General features: G+C 44.6%; 2 protein-coding genes across 3 annotated transcripts in view; one reads left to right on the plus strand and one right to left on the minus strand.

Annotated features, from left to right (window-relative positions):
- Positions 1–7,499, minus strand: part of ctdp1 (CTD (carboxy-terminal domain, RNA polymerase II, polypeptide A) phosphatase, subunit 1) — a gene marked incomplete in the record, with an annotated part of 47,618 nt that extends 40,119 nt beyond the window's left edge. The window contains 7 exon segments of the mRNA XM_024257911.2: positions 2,323–2,489; positions 3,348–3,438; positions 3,983–4,133; positions 4,826–4,954; positions 5,143–5,236; positions 5,784–5,867; positions 7,031–7,499. Of these exon segments, the coding sequence (XP_024113679.1) occupies positions 2,323–2,489; positions 3,348–3,438; positions 3,983–4,133; positions 4,826–4,954; positions 5,143–5,236; positions 5,784–5,867; positions 7,031–7,314 (1,000 nt within the window).
- Positions 7,500–8,454: 955 nt separating this feature from the next.
- Positions 8,455–14,173, plus strand: adck5 (aarF domain containing kinase 5). Of its 2 annotated transcripts, XM_024257871.2 has the most exons (15): positions 8,455–8,613; positions 9,168–9,259; positions 9,350–9,490; positions 9,921–9,996; positions 11,082–11,282; positions 11,352–11,492; positions 11,557–11,670; positions 11,744–11,875; positions 11,953–12,036; positions 12,106–12,187; positions 12,280–12,358; positions 12,431–12,522; positions 12,597–12,849; positions 13,684–13,800; positions 13,876–14,173. In XM_024257871.2, the coding sequence occupies exons 1-15, from the start codon at positions 8,590–8,592 to the stop codon at positions 13,976–13,978; spliced, it is 1,731 nt and encodes a 576-aa protein (XP_024113639.1). In that variant the 5' UTR covers positions 8,455–8,589; the 3' UTR covers positions 13,979–14,173. The 2 variants fall into 2 exon arrangements, with proteins under 2 accessions (XP_024113639.1, XP_024113640.1); XM_024257872.2 differs by lacking the exon at positions 8,455–8,613 and having other exon boundaries at positions 11,087–11,282.
- Positions 14,174–14,182: the final 9 nt, after the last annotated feature.

Here is a 14,182-nt window from a genome sequence, read left to right on the forward strand (position 1 = left end):
AGCGCACTGCAATACAGACACCCTCCCCTTCACCCTATTGCATGTTTGTATGAGGAAGGGGATATGTTGGGGTCAGTTGGCAGACTGTGTGCCCCCTTTTAAAAGATCGTGGCTTCGCCCCCTTTCACAAACAGCTGGCTTTGCCCCCGTCACAAGTACATCTCTAGGACTTTGTCACGAATACATGGCCATGGGTGCATTGGAACCACCAGGACTTTTTTAGGCAAAAAATCCAGTGGCATGTCAAATGTGTCGCTCTCTAGAGCCCTGCTAAAATTAAGTGAAACATGAAGATGAACTGAAGGAAGCTGAGGCGCTTCAACATGGAGTCACTTATACGTCAACGTATAAAGCAGGAGTCTGCAACCTTCAACACTTAAAGAACCATTTGGTCGACCACAACCACCTTGTGTGTTGTACAACACCTTTATGTTATTGTTATTTTATGAGAAATATAAATAAACTATTATTTTTGGCATAAAGAAAACAAACTTTAAGAGAAAATAGATTTGTTTTCCCCTGAATATGAAACAGTTTCTAACTTTTAACAGAGGTTCACAAGACTTCCTTTCAAAATAAAAGATTTCCTGTGTCACATAGGATCATCTCGATGGATCAAACCAGGAAGGTAGTGTGATGTCAGCAATGAAAATGTTTTAATATTTGTGGTGCTTATTAACCAGAAATTCATAACTGTAACTATCTAAAATTAAAAGAGAGCTAAATAACTAACTTTTTAACCCTTTTTAACACTTTAAACCTGAAATTTGTTTAGTTCTCAATTATCAAACCACTATGGCTGCTGTGCTTTGGAGGCCTGCAGAGTTATTTTACTTTTTTTTCTACTTTACTTTACAGTTACCTTTTGAAACTAAACGCTTTGTGTTTTTCTTTAACCAGAGATCCACAATGGAGGACAGGAGAGGCAGATATGGCTCTGGAGCTGCAGGTTGCAGACCGCTCGTAAAAATCAGGGTCCAATTCCAATCTAAATTAAAAAAAACACCAAAACGAAGAGAGGGGTCTGAACTAAACCAGGGGAATCCCCAGCAGAAAGGAGAGAACAAACAGGAAGTGCTCTGGTCAGGCCTGATCTTTGGTTTTAGAGGGTGGAGTCTTCATCCTCTGTTCAGGTTCCTTCAGGTGTTCTTGTATCATTACACAACCTAATGCTGAACATGGCTCAGTTTCTACAAAACACCGCCCCAAAAGAGTACGATAACCGACATATGGATATTCTCATGGGGGGGTCTGGCACCGGTCTGCTCACAGTGCAGCCCAATCACTAAAAGAGGATCATTTCTGAAGCTTTGAGCAGCTCCAGGTGACAGCCGCAGAGATCTTGGAAAATAAAAACCGTCAGCACCAACACATCGCAGCATACCCCCACCCCCCCCACACCCCCAACATGCTGATAGCATTTAAATTACCGGGAAAATAAACCTCATTCCTGAAAGAGAAATTCTGCAGAAACGACTTGCAGCCGTGAACCCTGAGGCTGAAAAAACATTTCATCCGTGGAATAAGAGAACGTGGAGCCTCGATAGCCCTAATGTTATGGGTACATGAACTCCCTAACCTGCTGGGTAATAATGGCCCCGCCAGCAGCGGGACAGAGGAAACACCCCCACTGCTGCTGCCTTGGCGCCTTTCAGCAAACACTTCAGGAGGAGGATATTCCTGTGGGATCACAGGCGCTCCAGAGCGGGCGACTCTGCTGGAGCGTGAAATAAAACTGCCAGGCTGTCAAAAATACGCATTTGAGGGGAAGGAAGTTTGCTTGTTGTGTGCTTTGTTCCCTGAAGGCATTGGAGAGGAAATCATCGGAGGAGGCGAGGGCGGGAAGAGGAGCGCAGCAAAGTCCCATAAAAACAACTTCCACTTTTCCAAGTGACCCAGACTTTGTATGAAGACAGAGTCCACATTTACTAAAGGAGTAAAACATTTTGACTGTCATCGTGATTTACGTTCAAGGTTTTTCTACTTCTCCTCTCTTGGATCCATGTTCCCTGTGGTCTTTAATTAGGATGACACAGTTTTACCCAAAATAAAGAAATTCTGCATCCTTTTCTAGGACATAGTTTCTGCAGAGCAACAGGAGTTCATCAAAATGTCCCTTTTGAGTTGTGGGCGGATCTTCAAGCACAGAGTAAGCCCGCTCCTACATCCCATCATCCATCTGTTTACCTGCTGTCTTAGTAGCTTACACCCCCTCACACACCCCACGACATTAGTGGTGCAGCAGAAATGGTGATGAATATCAGAGCTATCCAGTTAAGATCGAGCCACCTTCATCACTGCTGTGTTAACGTGCACGACTACCTTTCCTGGCCGCCAGTGCTTCCCGGGACCCCGGGGGGGCGTTGATGTCTCCGGCGCCCTGGAAGTAGACGTACTTTTTCACAGTGATGAGGTTGGGTGCAAACTTCCAAACATCTTCGCGGTCATCGATGATGCAGACCATGGAGTCCCCACAGGGGAAGAGGTACCTGCAAACACAGGGCCCCCAGAAACAGTCAGGAGTGCAGATCTTCAAACATCTACCCCCACTCTGACTGTGAGGAAATGCTGACAAGGATCCCATCCTCCCAGAGACGAGTGAACATCACAGACTTCAATAAGCCCAATGACTAAATGCAGACCGTTCTAGGGCACCACATCCTGGTGCTACCACCACCATGCTTTAAAGCTGGGATGGTGTTCTTCCATCTTTTTCCTTCCAGTCTAAATGATGATTCTCAGTTCTGGTCAGTGGTCGTCATCGGGTTAGAAAGAGTTCTGGATTTGTTTACCTCCCAGTTTACATTTTAGATGCAAACTCCTCCTTTTCATTACTTTCCTTTGATCTCACTGTCAGAGTGAATTTGACTGCTGAAGATGCTGAAATCTGAAGATGCAGAAATTGAAAGCTAAAAACGCTGAAATTGATAGCTAAGAATACTGGAGCTGAAAACGCTTAAGCTGATAGCCAGCTAAAATATTAGCTAAATGCCAAATTAGCCTAAAAAAAACTTAGGTTAACCAAAACATCTAACATGTAGCTGAAATGTTAGCTAAACTACATAAAATAAAATATCTGGAGGGCCGGATCCGGCCCTCGGGCCTTGACTTTGACACATGTGATCTACAGGATAACCGAGCGCTTTACCACCTTGATATTTCGTGTGGACCACCATACAGGTTTGATCATTTTTTGCAGACCAGTAAGGGCAAGCTGTGACACAGGCTTATGGAGGTCACATGATCAGTCGCTTCAGTCTGCCTCTGATAATCACAATCAAGCCTTTCGTTCTGCTGTAACATAAGAAACTAAACAGAGCTGGCAGCAGCGGTCAGGACATTCCTACCTAAGGTTTCCCGTCTTGGAGAATGGATCGATGCATTCGTCTCTGGAAAGAATTCTGTGGGAGAAAAGCTTCTTTTCTGGATCCAGAAAACCTAAAAAAAGAAGAAAAGAGACGTGTTTTTAAAGCTCTACCTTGAGATGTTTTATAAAGCAAACCCTGGAGCTGTGTTGTTTTTCTGCTCAAGAAACTGGTGTGTCATGAGGTTTTTGTTGTCATGCTTTGTGCAGAAATCTGTCAATAAAAGCTGCTCTGAAACGTACGGACGCTCTGCATCAGCTAGGGCAAAAATCCAATTCAAATGCATGAAACATTCATCATGTGGAGGCAGAGCAGTGCAGAACAAAGCTGTTCTCATTATAAATGGTAAAATGAAAGAGTGCCGCATGAATACCAAGAAGATTCCACAGAAACTCACAGCCTTCCACGTCTCTAAAAGCCATAAAGCAGTGAAATGTTTATGAGGAGGAAAGTGCAGTTAAAGTCAGATGGAACTTTAAAAACTTCAATCATTTGTCTTAAACCTCCGACTGCAGTCAGAGACGAGCGGACGGCTCCATCTAGTGGACGCATGCAGGAGCTACAGCAGCACACATCCTGCATTCATGAGGGCACAGCTCTGCAAAACTTCTCTTTACCAGCAATAGTGTGTGCATAGAGGCGGCTCCCGAACGTGAAGACATGCAGCTCGTAGAGTTTGGCCGTTTTTTCCAAGAATTCCTTGCAGTGGGGCCGCAGGCGGGTGTGCAGCATCGGCTCCCCCCGGCCCAGCTGGAAGTGGAAAATGCCCTGAAACAAACACACAAAAAGAGATCAAACTAATCTTTCTCATCAGCCGAACATTTAGGTTATAGAAAAAAAAACAAAAAAACAACGACCATATTAACTTAAGTACTGTTTCCTTTTTCCATCTTCCTGTTTTTCCAGATCCAAAAACAGAGAATGATCTGGATGAACTCAAAGTCTAATCTGAAATCAGGGAACCATTTTCTTACAAACAAACTGTCAGTTTACAGTCTGAACAACAACTGAGCCCATTTCCACACAGATGAGTCCAGAGAGAACCAACACGTGATATTTGAACTGAAACAGGGGACTTAAATCCAGAGAGTAAAGAAAAGACGCGGTCAGATTATTAGTCTGGTCTGAGGTTTGACTGGATGTCCTCTGAGGAAGTCCTCAGTGGTGAAGCGCTCTGAGAGCATCAACTGTTTTCTCAAATACGTCCTGAAAATGAAAGATTTATGTTTATGCTATGCTTAATTCACACTAAGCCTCCTGCAGAAGGTTAGTGAAAACATCAACAGCGTCCTGATAGGGGAAAAGGTCCTCTCCTGCAAGGCCTGATGGGATGTAGGGTGAAGAGATCAGATGGCTCCTTTTCCTCCAGAGCAAACGCAGCGTTTTTGTTCTGACAGTCCAGAACTGTTTAGAACCCACTATGCAGGGGATTCAGAACCCAAGTTTGCCTTGAGCAGTACCTTGTTGGACATCTGCTGGCAGTGCTGCTCTGTGGTGTGGATGAGCGTCTGGTCCAGATCCACCATGAGGACCAGCTTCCTGTTCCGATGCAGCCTCTGCTGGTCCTCTCTGCCCAGCTGCTCGGCTTGCTGCCAAACAAAGGAGAAACCCACCGGAGGAGCTGAGCGTGAGGGGTTATGGGTAAACTCTCTCCTCTTTTTTCAAATGTTCATTTGTAGAAAAACCAAAGCAGGAAAACGTGTTTAAACTCAGACTGAGAGCTTCATCTTGAATATGAACTCAGTCTGAGGCACAGACAGCTTCCATCGTGACTCACCTCAGAGCTGACCATCAGTTCAGGGACACTGTGCACCATGGAGACGGTTGCTGTGGAGATGGGGGTCTGCTGGTTCCCGTTTGTCCCCTGAAGCCTGAGAGGAGAGAGAAAACACAGCATGTTCACTGCTCAGGTCCTCGGACTGTCAGAGGAAGCCTGCTGTCTGTTTCAGATCCATCATCTCAGCGTCTACGCCGACGGAGCATAATGCTAAGTGAGCAGATTTACCAAAAGTCCAATCTAACCCAACTCAATTCAATACAAACAGAACTTTACAAGTGAGAGATGAAAGTGACGCGGAAAAGTAAAAGTGACAGCAGCAGATAAGAAACCTAAAATCTCTCAAATTAGTCATATTTAACAATCAAATGCAAATAAAGTGAGCGTAAATACATTAATCTAAATTGTAAAAAATAATGAAGTGTATTGCTAAAAGATTTATTAAAAAACTCAATTGACAACATGAAATAACACGTTGACTCATTAAGTTGAAAGGAAAAAATGAGTTTCTAACAGAATCTGTGTGCCAGCTCTCTGGTGCCCCCTAAAGGCGTCTAAAGGAATAATACTCTACACAAACTAAACCTGACAGCATTTCTAAAATGTTACTGTAAGAAAAACAGAAGGCAGTGTATACTTACTGGGTCAGATCCTGGCCACATTCGGCGCATAAACCCTTCATGACTATGGGATGGCTGCATTCTTCGATTCTGGCAATCACACCCCTGAAAACAAACAAAGATTAGTGGAAATAAAATATGAAATTCTCTGGTCATGTTCATGTGGAACCCGTGACCGAAAACTGTTCAATGAGTTCCGAAGATGTTCAGCTGGAATGTATAGTTAAGTGTTAGACATTTGTAGTACATAGATTTGAAATGAATTATTGGTGTAGACATGTTCCGGTTCAAACAGCTTTTTGGAACAGGTTTCAGTAAAAACCCACATAGATCCCCACAAAAGTTTAGAATGAGATACAGATGAAGAAAAGGGGGGCAAAATCAAAAAACACACCTTAGGTCACAGGCTGAACAGGATGAGCTTTTATTTAACAATCTAAAACGAAATTTTCAAAATGTAACTTTTTAACAATACTATGAAAAAAAAGCAGGCAGCAATATATCATTCCAGAATAAATCAACTTGAATCTTGAACAATTTTCGATATTTTACCCATCATAAAAATATATTTAGCCAAAATTATACAAGTTAGAAATGAGATGACATCGGGTCATTAATAACAATAAAATAAAATGATCTGTAACAGATCAACTCTATATGAGTTTATGGGATGCAGTTGAATGCTTTTTGAGTCTGAATCCATTCAGTCCAGATTTATGTGGACACAAGTAGGCCACGACTTTTTTATAATAATAAACGAGATATTTACAAATACATACCTCTCCACACATGTAAATTAAGATAATTTGGAGAAAAATTTAATATGCTTAAAATAACATTTCTGAAAAACAGAGGGGAAAGTGTCCGTTTACATCATGCATCTGTCAAGGTGATGACATTTCAAAATAAAAGACGGGGATGTTTTTTGTTTAAATGTAAATTGAACAAAGTCTAGAGTCCATAAAATTACGATAATCGGTTTACTTTCACTGTATTTTTGTTTTCTCTTTCACAGCTACAATGGCTTAAATTTGCCATGAAGTGTGATGCTGAGAAGACTTTGCTTTTATTTTGAAAGTCTGTTGAAGTTCAGTTTGTTTACGTCGAGTCTTTACGCTGCTAACATGCTAGCGTGGGGTTAGCATGTTAGCCTTTCGGTCTGAACGGGGAAACGTGATTAAAAGAACAGACGAATCATAAAAACGTCCCGCGTGCCATCAGAGCACCACGCGGGTCCCCTCCGACCCGAGCGCCTCCAGCAGACTCACCCCGGAGGAATGATGTGTCCGGGCTGGCAGCAGAGCTCCTTCACCACTCCTGCACGGTCCGACTTCACCTTCTTCTCCGATGGCCGGACGCCCTCCTCCGCCTCCTCCCGGGGCACGACCGCGCACAGCGCTATCACAGAGTCCACGTTCACCAGTGACCCGGGCTTCACTTTCCACTCCAGCAGCCGCAAAGGAAGCGCTTCGGTCGGCCAGCACATATCCGCCACCTGCGCCGCGGGGCCCTCCGCTGATGCGCCGCCAGAACCCGCGGGAGGGTCCTCCATCTGCCCCGCACTCCAAACCGGTTCTACGTACGCAGAGGTCCGGTCCCAGCAGCTCCACGGGTGCGCCGCGGATCAACGATGCGCAGAGAGCAAAGGCTCCAGCGGTTTCCACCAAACCCCGGACCCTTCACGGTTCGCTCTTCCCGCCCGTGAAAGCGCAACACTGACACGGCGAGCTACGGCTTCCGGTGCGCAGCCGAGAACCAAAACACACCACGTTTCAAAATAAAACACCAAGATAAATAACAATTCCAGATTTCTTATCTAAACGTAAAAAAAGCACCTTAGTGCAAACATTACTCTCTTGTGTGCGTGTGTAATGCTTAAGGCCTGATAATGTGCACAGCACAACCAAGTCGCACGCCGTTACATTAAGAGTCAATAATGTGCAGCTTTTATTTTGAAAACAAAGCTGAAATATTGTTCCTTAAAACTTGAACCTAAAACAGAAATGTTCCCCAAAAATACTGATAGTATGAATCTATTAAAAATGACCAAACTAAATAATATTTCAAGGAAAAAATGTGAAAAGAAAACATGCAAAATGTTCTCCCTAAAATGGACATGGCTCTTTGACATTGAGTTTTTACAACTTCCTGTTTGACGGAAGACTGTTATTCAAGGATCATAACACAAACATAGACTGTATAATCATGTGATAATATATATGACTAATGTATACAACTCCCACACACACTAAAAAAAACCTGCAGGAACATTTTAATGATTACGTATTAGTTTTTATGTGTCATGTCATTGCAATTTACTAATTCGAGAAACGTGTTTTGTCAAAATATAAAGAATAAGAACGGGAAAATAGAGAAGAAATCAATGATCAGCAGGCCGGGGGCATGACCTTTGACACTTACTCATGCCGGTTTAGAACAGAGACTTCCGGTGTGATAAGATGATTCCTCTCGTCGTTATAGGTGCATTAATGCTTTCGGAAAAGCAATCCTTCAAAATTAGATATTCCTAAACATGTCGCACACAAAGTGCAGCACTCATCTATATTTAGTCAAATTAAAATATATAATATTACCTTAATAAGTCAATATCATAGTGAATTAGGTTAAATTTTAATTAATGAAACAGCGTTTTGCTAGAGCGGAAGTGGATGGGAAGGCATCATCTCGCATTCTCAGACTCTTTGGTCAATCGTAGAGACTATGCTAGGAGCATCCGGAGGTGGAGGCGCAGACTCTGGACTTCTCAGAGCAGATAGAGGGTTCTGGAGTTCCTCCACTGCCCAGAGCAGTTATTACTTGAAGGAGAATGACGGCGGAGGCCTCGGCAGTGGTAAATAATCCACATTTAATGCACATACCGTGGGTTTTCCTGAACTTTGGAAACAGCTAAGTGTTATTAGCAGTCATGCTAGCAAGTGAGGATTCTGTTTCTGAGACTGTAAATCTGTCTGCGTTCCCGCCTTTCTTCTCACACTCTGTTCCAAGCCTAACCGCTGACAGGAGCGTTGTTTCTCTCACGGACAGCTCTGTTTGTTAGAAGAACGGAGATGTTCTCCTCCCATGTGAGGAACACCGCCCGTCTTCACATGTCAGCCTGCAGGTCATTGACATCTCTATCTCTAAATCAATGTGTCAGGAGCAGAGACATTCTGTCCCTCAGATGCAGACAAAAACAACAAGGTCTGGCCTTGATGGGAGATGGACCCCCCCATCCCTGTTCTGCTGTGCTTTGACTCAAAACAGACTGAAGCTCCGAGCAGAGAACCTCTCAGTCAGGACTCTGGTTGCACGGATGGCGTGTTGCTTCACAGATTCTGTTTAATCCAGCATCTCATGACTGTTGCTGTGAAGATGTCATGTGACTGAGGTTCTCCTCCTCTGTAGATGAGGTTATGTCGGCACCACATGGCTCTGTTGAGAAGACGTCCGCCTCCGGGACCATGGCTCCAAACATCCAGATCGTTCTCCTCAGTCAGGTACAAAAACAAGTACATGAACGTTGTGTGATTGCATCTGTTATCTGCACCGTGCTTTGCTAAAACAGGGACTGTTTGTGTATCTTCCAGGGGGAGCAGGCGCAGAGGGATGCTGTGGAAGAGCGTGGCGGCTCTCTCTGTGGGCGCCGTTTGTGTCCGGTATGCCATGTCAGACGCTAAAGAGAGGAGGAGGAAGAGGATCATGTTTGAAGGATTCGGTCGTTTCTGCAGGTTTTGATCATATCTAATCCAACCACATTCTGTTGGGATTTTAGGATGACTTGAATTTGATCTTGATGACCCTGTGGTTTTGTCTTAGGCCAAGGTTGAGGTGTCTGATGAGCTTATTGAGCCTTTCCCCTTTGTTAAACTTTTGATCTCAGATTGGTAACTTTGAAATCAGTCTGTTCCTTCTGTCAGAAGAGGTCAAAGGTGACAAAAGCCAAGACCTTTAAGATTTGGAGGTATTTTTAAAAAATTCCAAGCAGCAGTTTCCTTCAACAATAGAACATCATGAAATGTTTTTTTAAAATGAGATTCTAAAAAACATTTCACTGCTGAAACAATCAGTGTTTGTATGAAAAACATATTTCTTTCAAATTCCTGCTGCTTTCATTCAAACGTCAGCGTATGAAGTGCAGAACTTCTCTGTGCTCCTCAGGTCTCTGTCTGTGGGATTCTTCATTTCTGTGGATTACTGGTGGACCACAAATGTGGAGCTGCGTGGAGTTGAAGAGGTAAACGACTTTGTCCTGATGTTCTGATGTGGAGTTGGAGTTCCTGTGGTTGAATCGGTGGTTTTGATGAGGATGAGGGCTTATAGAACTCTTTGTTTGGCAGCAGACACCTCATTTATCAGGATCCAGATTCATGCTTTTTGTATTTTGGCTTTTCAACATGTTTTTATGGCATTTTTCTCATTATGGAAGAAGAACATTAAGCTTAAAAAACATTTCTGAGTTTTGTTTTTTAATCAAATTGTTTTGAATCAGGAGCAGATGAAAACATGCTGTTTGAAAAAGACCACTCTCATACAAATAGATCCATGAACGCCTTTGTTTTCCTCTTCTGAGCTGGAATCTGGATCTAAACTGTACGGATGGATAAGATGATATTGTTCACCATTTTTGTTGCACTGGCAATGTTAGGTTGGGGGTGTGAGGGGCTGTAAGCTAGTGGGAGAGAGTGTAAACAGATGGGTGGGAGTGGGGATGGGCTTACTTTGTGATAACAGCTCCGCCCACAAGTCAGAGATAACTTTTTTTTGTCCTAGAAAATGACTCAGTTTTTATGGTGAACACGCCCCCCTCTCTGCATTGCTGCGGCTGAGGCATCACCTATCTGCCCCCTTGTCTTAAACATCACAGTCCAGCTTTGTCACTAATCTACCTGTGTGAGAAAACATGAGCAGAAATGTGATATTTCGGGTGTTCAGTAGTTAATTCATGAATACAAACTTCTAAAAGTAAAATTAACAAACGTCTTCATCTCCGAGGTGGAGTTAATGTCTCAGCTCAAAGGGATCATTTCTTCCCCATCTTCAGCTCACTCAGCCGTTGCTATTAAACTGTTTGTTCTTTGAGACATAAACATCATTTTGGTTCCTGCATGTTCATGAGTTCACATCAACCACGATGACATGGATCCAGTCCAGTGTTCTGGTGAACTCAAACTTTATCATCAGCCCTCTTATTGTTATTATAGTAGCTGATATTAACCACAAAACCAGCATCCTTCACCTCTGCACCTCCCAGCAGAGTTCATCTGATCTAAAGGAGATGACGGCAGACGGTCATGTGTTCTGTCTATCCCGCCCTGCTAGAACAGCCCAATCTACCTCAGCAAGATGTCCGCCTGCCACCAGAGGGCAGCAGAATGCATGGTGGAAGGAGCCATAAGGAACGGAGGGATTTACGTCAAACTAGGCCAGGGTCTGTGCTCCTTCAACCACCTTCTCCCCCCCGAGTACATCCGCTCCCTGCAGGTGCTGGAGGACCAGGCCTTGAACCGGAGATACAAAGAGGTGAGACGATCGGCAGCAGAGCCGCTCACACAGGGAACCGGAGGGTAATCAGGACTCTGTCTGCAACAGGTGGACGCTCTCTTCCAGGAGGACTTCAACAAAACGCCAGAGCAGCTTTTTAAGACGTTTGACCATAAGCCCCTCGCTGCAGCCAGCTTGGCTCAGGTTCATAAGGCGGAGCTGTGGGATGGGACCCCTGTTGCTGTGAAGGTGAGACCTGCTCTTGACTCCTGGCCAAATGTTTGTAACTGAACGTGCATTGTGACCTCCACAGGTGCAGTACATCGACCTCAGGGACCGTTTCGATGGAGACATCCGAACCCTGGAGATCCTTCTCGATATAATCAAACTGATGCATCCGAGTTTTGGTTTCCGATGGGTTCTGAAGGTCAGTTCAAAGAGTTTTCCATCAGTTTGAGGTCAGGAATGTCTCCGTAAAGCCTTCGCTGTCATCTCTGCAGGACCTGAAGGAGACGCTGGCTCAAGAGCTGGACTTTGAGAATGAGGCCAGGAACTCAGAGAGGTGTGCAGAGGAGCTGAAGCACTTTCACTTTGTAGTTGTACCAAAAGTATTCTGGCAGTACACCAGTAAGGTGAGCTATATCTATTTTTACCGGTCTTTTTAAACATCTACCTTGAGAACCTCACTATCACTTTCTTTCCCTCAAAGAGAGTCCTGACGGCAGAGTTTTGCAACGGCTGCAAAATCAACAACGTGGAAGAAATTAAGAAACAAGGAATCAGTTTGAAAGATGTGAGTTTGTCCTTCTACAAACCAGCATGCCGTTAAAAACATTTCAAAACCCTCATGTTTGTTTCTCAGACTGCAGATAAACTCATCCGGACGTTTGCAGAGCAGATATTCTACACGGGTTTCATCCACGCCGATCCTCATCCAGGAAATGGTGAGCTTTGTCTGCTGTCACTGATCAGGACGTTTGTGTGAACCACGTTGGCTCGTTCACACCGTGCTGAAACACTTCCTTCCTTTCTGCAGTTCTTGTCAGACGTGGTCCTGACAAAAAAGCTGAGCTGGTGCTTCTGGACCACGGCTTGTACGAATACCTTCAGGAGCGGTGAGATGGCCGAGCACCTTCAGGTGTGCGTGTTGCAGCCCTGATTGTGACCTCTGTGACCTTTGACCTCAGGGATAGAGAGTCTCTGTGTAAACTGTGGCGGGCCATAGTCCTAAGGAACGAGGCAGCCATGAAGAAGCACTCCCATGCCCTGGGAGTCTCAGGTGAGGAGGTCTATCCACTGTCATGAAGAGCCTGAATGTGAGCCGAGACTCTGCAGGGTTTCTGCTCTGTGCAGAGTACTTCCTGTTCTGTGAGATGCTGCTGCAGCGGCCCATCAACATGCACCAGCTGGGCCTGTCCAACATCTTGAACAGAGAGGAGACGGCCTACATGCGCCACATGGCCATCAACCGCTTCGACAGCATCATGCAGGTGCTGAAGTCCATGCCGCGGCCCATGCTGCTGGTCTTCAGGAACATCAACACGGTCCGCAGCATCAACATCACTCTGGGAGCTCCGGTGGACCGCTACTTCGTCATGGCCAAGAGGTGGGTGAGGTGGACGTACGGCTGGATGGAGCTGAGGCCCGGTTCTACCTCCAGTGTAGATTTTCATTTGTGTGTTTGAGGATTTTCTGTCCTTCCATTGGCTGTATATAGAGGTCAGGACTGAGTCAGTGTCATCACCCTTAGAAAATGACTTTACTTCCAGCTCCAACCAAATACAGTCAATTCAGGGACCATACTTCAGTCATCCATTTGTTACCACCAAATCTGAGTCCTCGATTGGTTGAAGTTCAACCATGTGGTGGAACAGTGTGACTGAAGCCGACTCCAGGCTGCACCAAATCTGTCAAACGTTGGAAGTGAGACTACATACTTTTATTGAGGCATCTGGTTGGTCAGTTTGTAACTTGAATAACTTTCAATAAAGGAAATATCGTAAAAAATGAGGATTATCAAGATTTTAGAAACATAATTATTCTGACAGATAATGAGTATTAGTGGTTTATTTCTCTCTTTGGGATTTTGGCTTCTGAGAACCAGCAGCTACTTCCTGTTTAGAACGCCAGGGGGAGGAGTCACTCAGTCCAGCTCTAATATAGTCAATGGTTCTTCCTGGAGAGAAAGATCCTGTTTTGACAGTTACCTGTTCATAGTTTTTTGAGTAGTAGTAGAATTGAAATAAAATGAACCAACATGCTGTGTTTTCTGGTTCATTGAAGTGCAGATTATCAGGGTAAAGAAGTTATCTTCATCAAAATCATCTTTAAATGTGGACTGAGCAGGCGTTGTAGCCTGCAGAACTTTGTCCTGGGTTCTGGTCCAGGTCTGTGTGCTGCAGAACCACAGACGTTTAACTTCGCCTCTGTTTGTCTGCAGCGCGGTTCGAGGCTGGGGGAGGATCCAGGCAGAGAAGTTGGGGGTTCTCCCCAGACTGTGGGTCTTCCACTGGTGGAGGACAACTTGGGAAAGCCTCAAGTTTGAAGTGGCGTTAAGGTCAGAGTCTGCTCAGATGTTTGTTTTCTTCCTGAGGCTGACGGCCTCCTGAAGCTAAGCTGCTCTGTGCTCCAGGAAGGAGATGGTGACCATGAGTCTGACACGCGCCCTCCTCAGGCTCCTGGAGGTCCTGGGGTTCACCCGGCTGGATGCTGAGGTGTACGAGTTCCTGACGTGATGGACATTCAAACCCCATCAACAGCCTGATGGGAGTGTACGGCTCAGCCAGGAACTTCACGAGGGTTCATTATTTAAAGAGGCTGATCAGACTGCTCCCTATATTTATCATTCTGTTTCTTTAGCATCTTTGTAATCAACAATTATTTTGGCTCATGATGTCGTCTGGGCAATAAAATGTTCTACCTCTCTAACACTTCAAAAG

Source organism: Oryzias melastigma, linkage group LG11 (genome assembly GCF_002922805.2).
Source record: "Oryzias melastigma strain HK-1 linkage group LG11, ASM292280v2, whole genome shotgun sequence".
Lineage (NCBI taxonomy): Eukaryota > Metazoa > Chordata > Actinopteri > Beloniformes > Adrianichthyidae > Oryzias > Oryzias melastigma.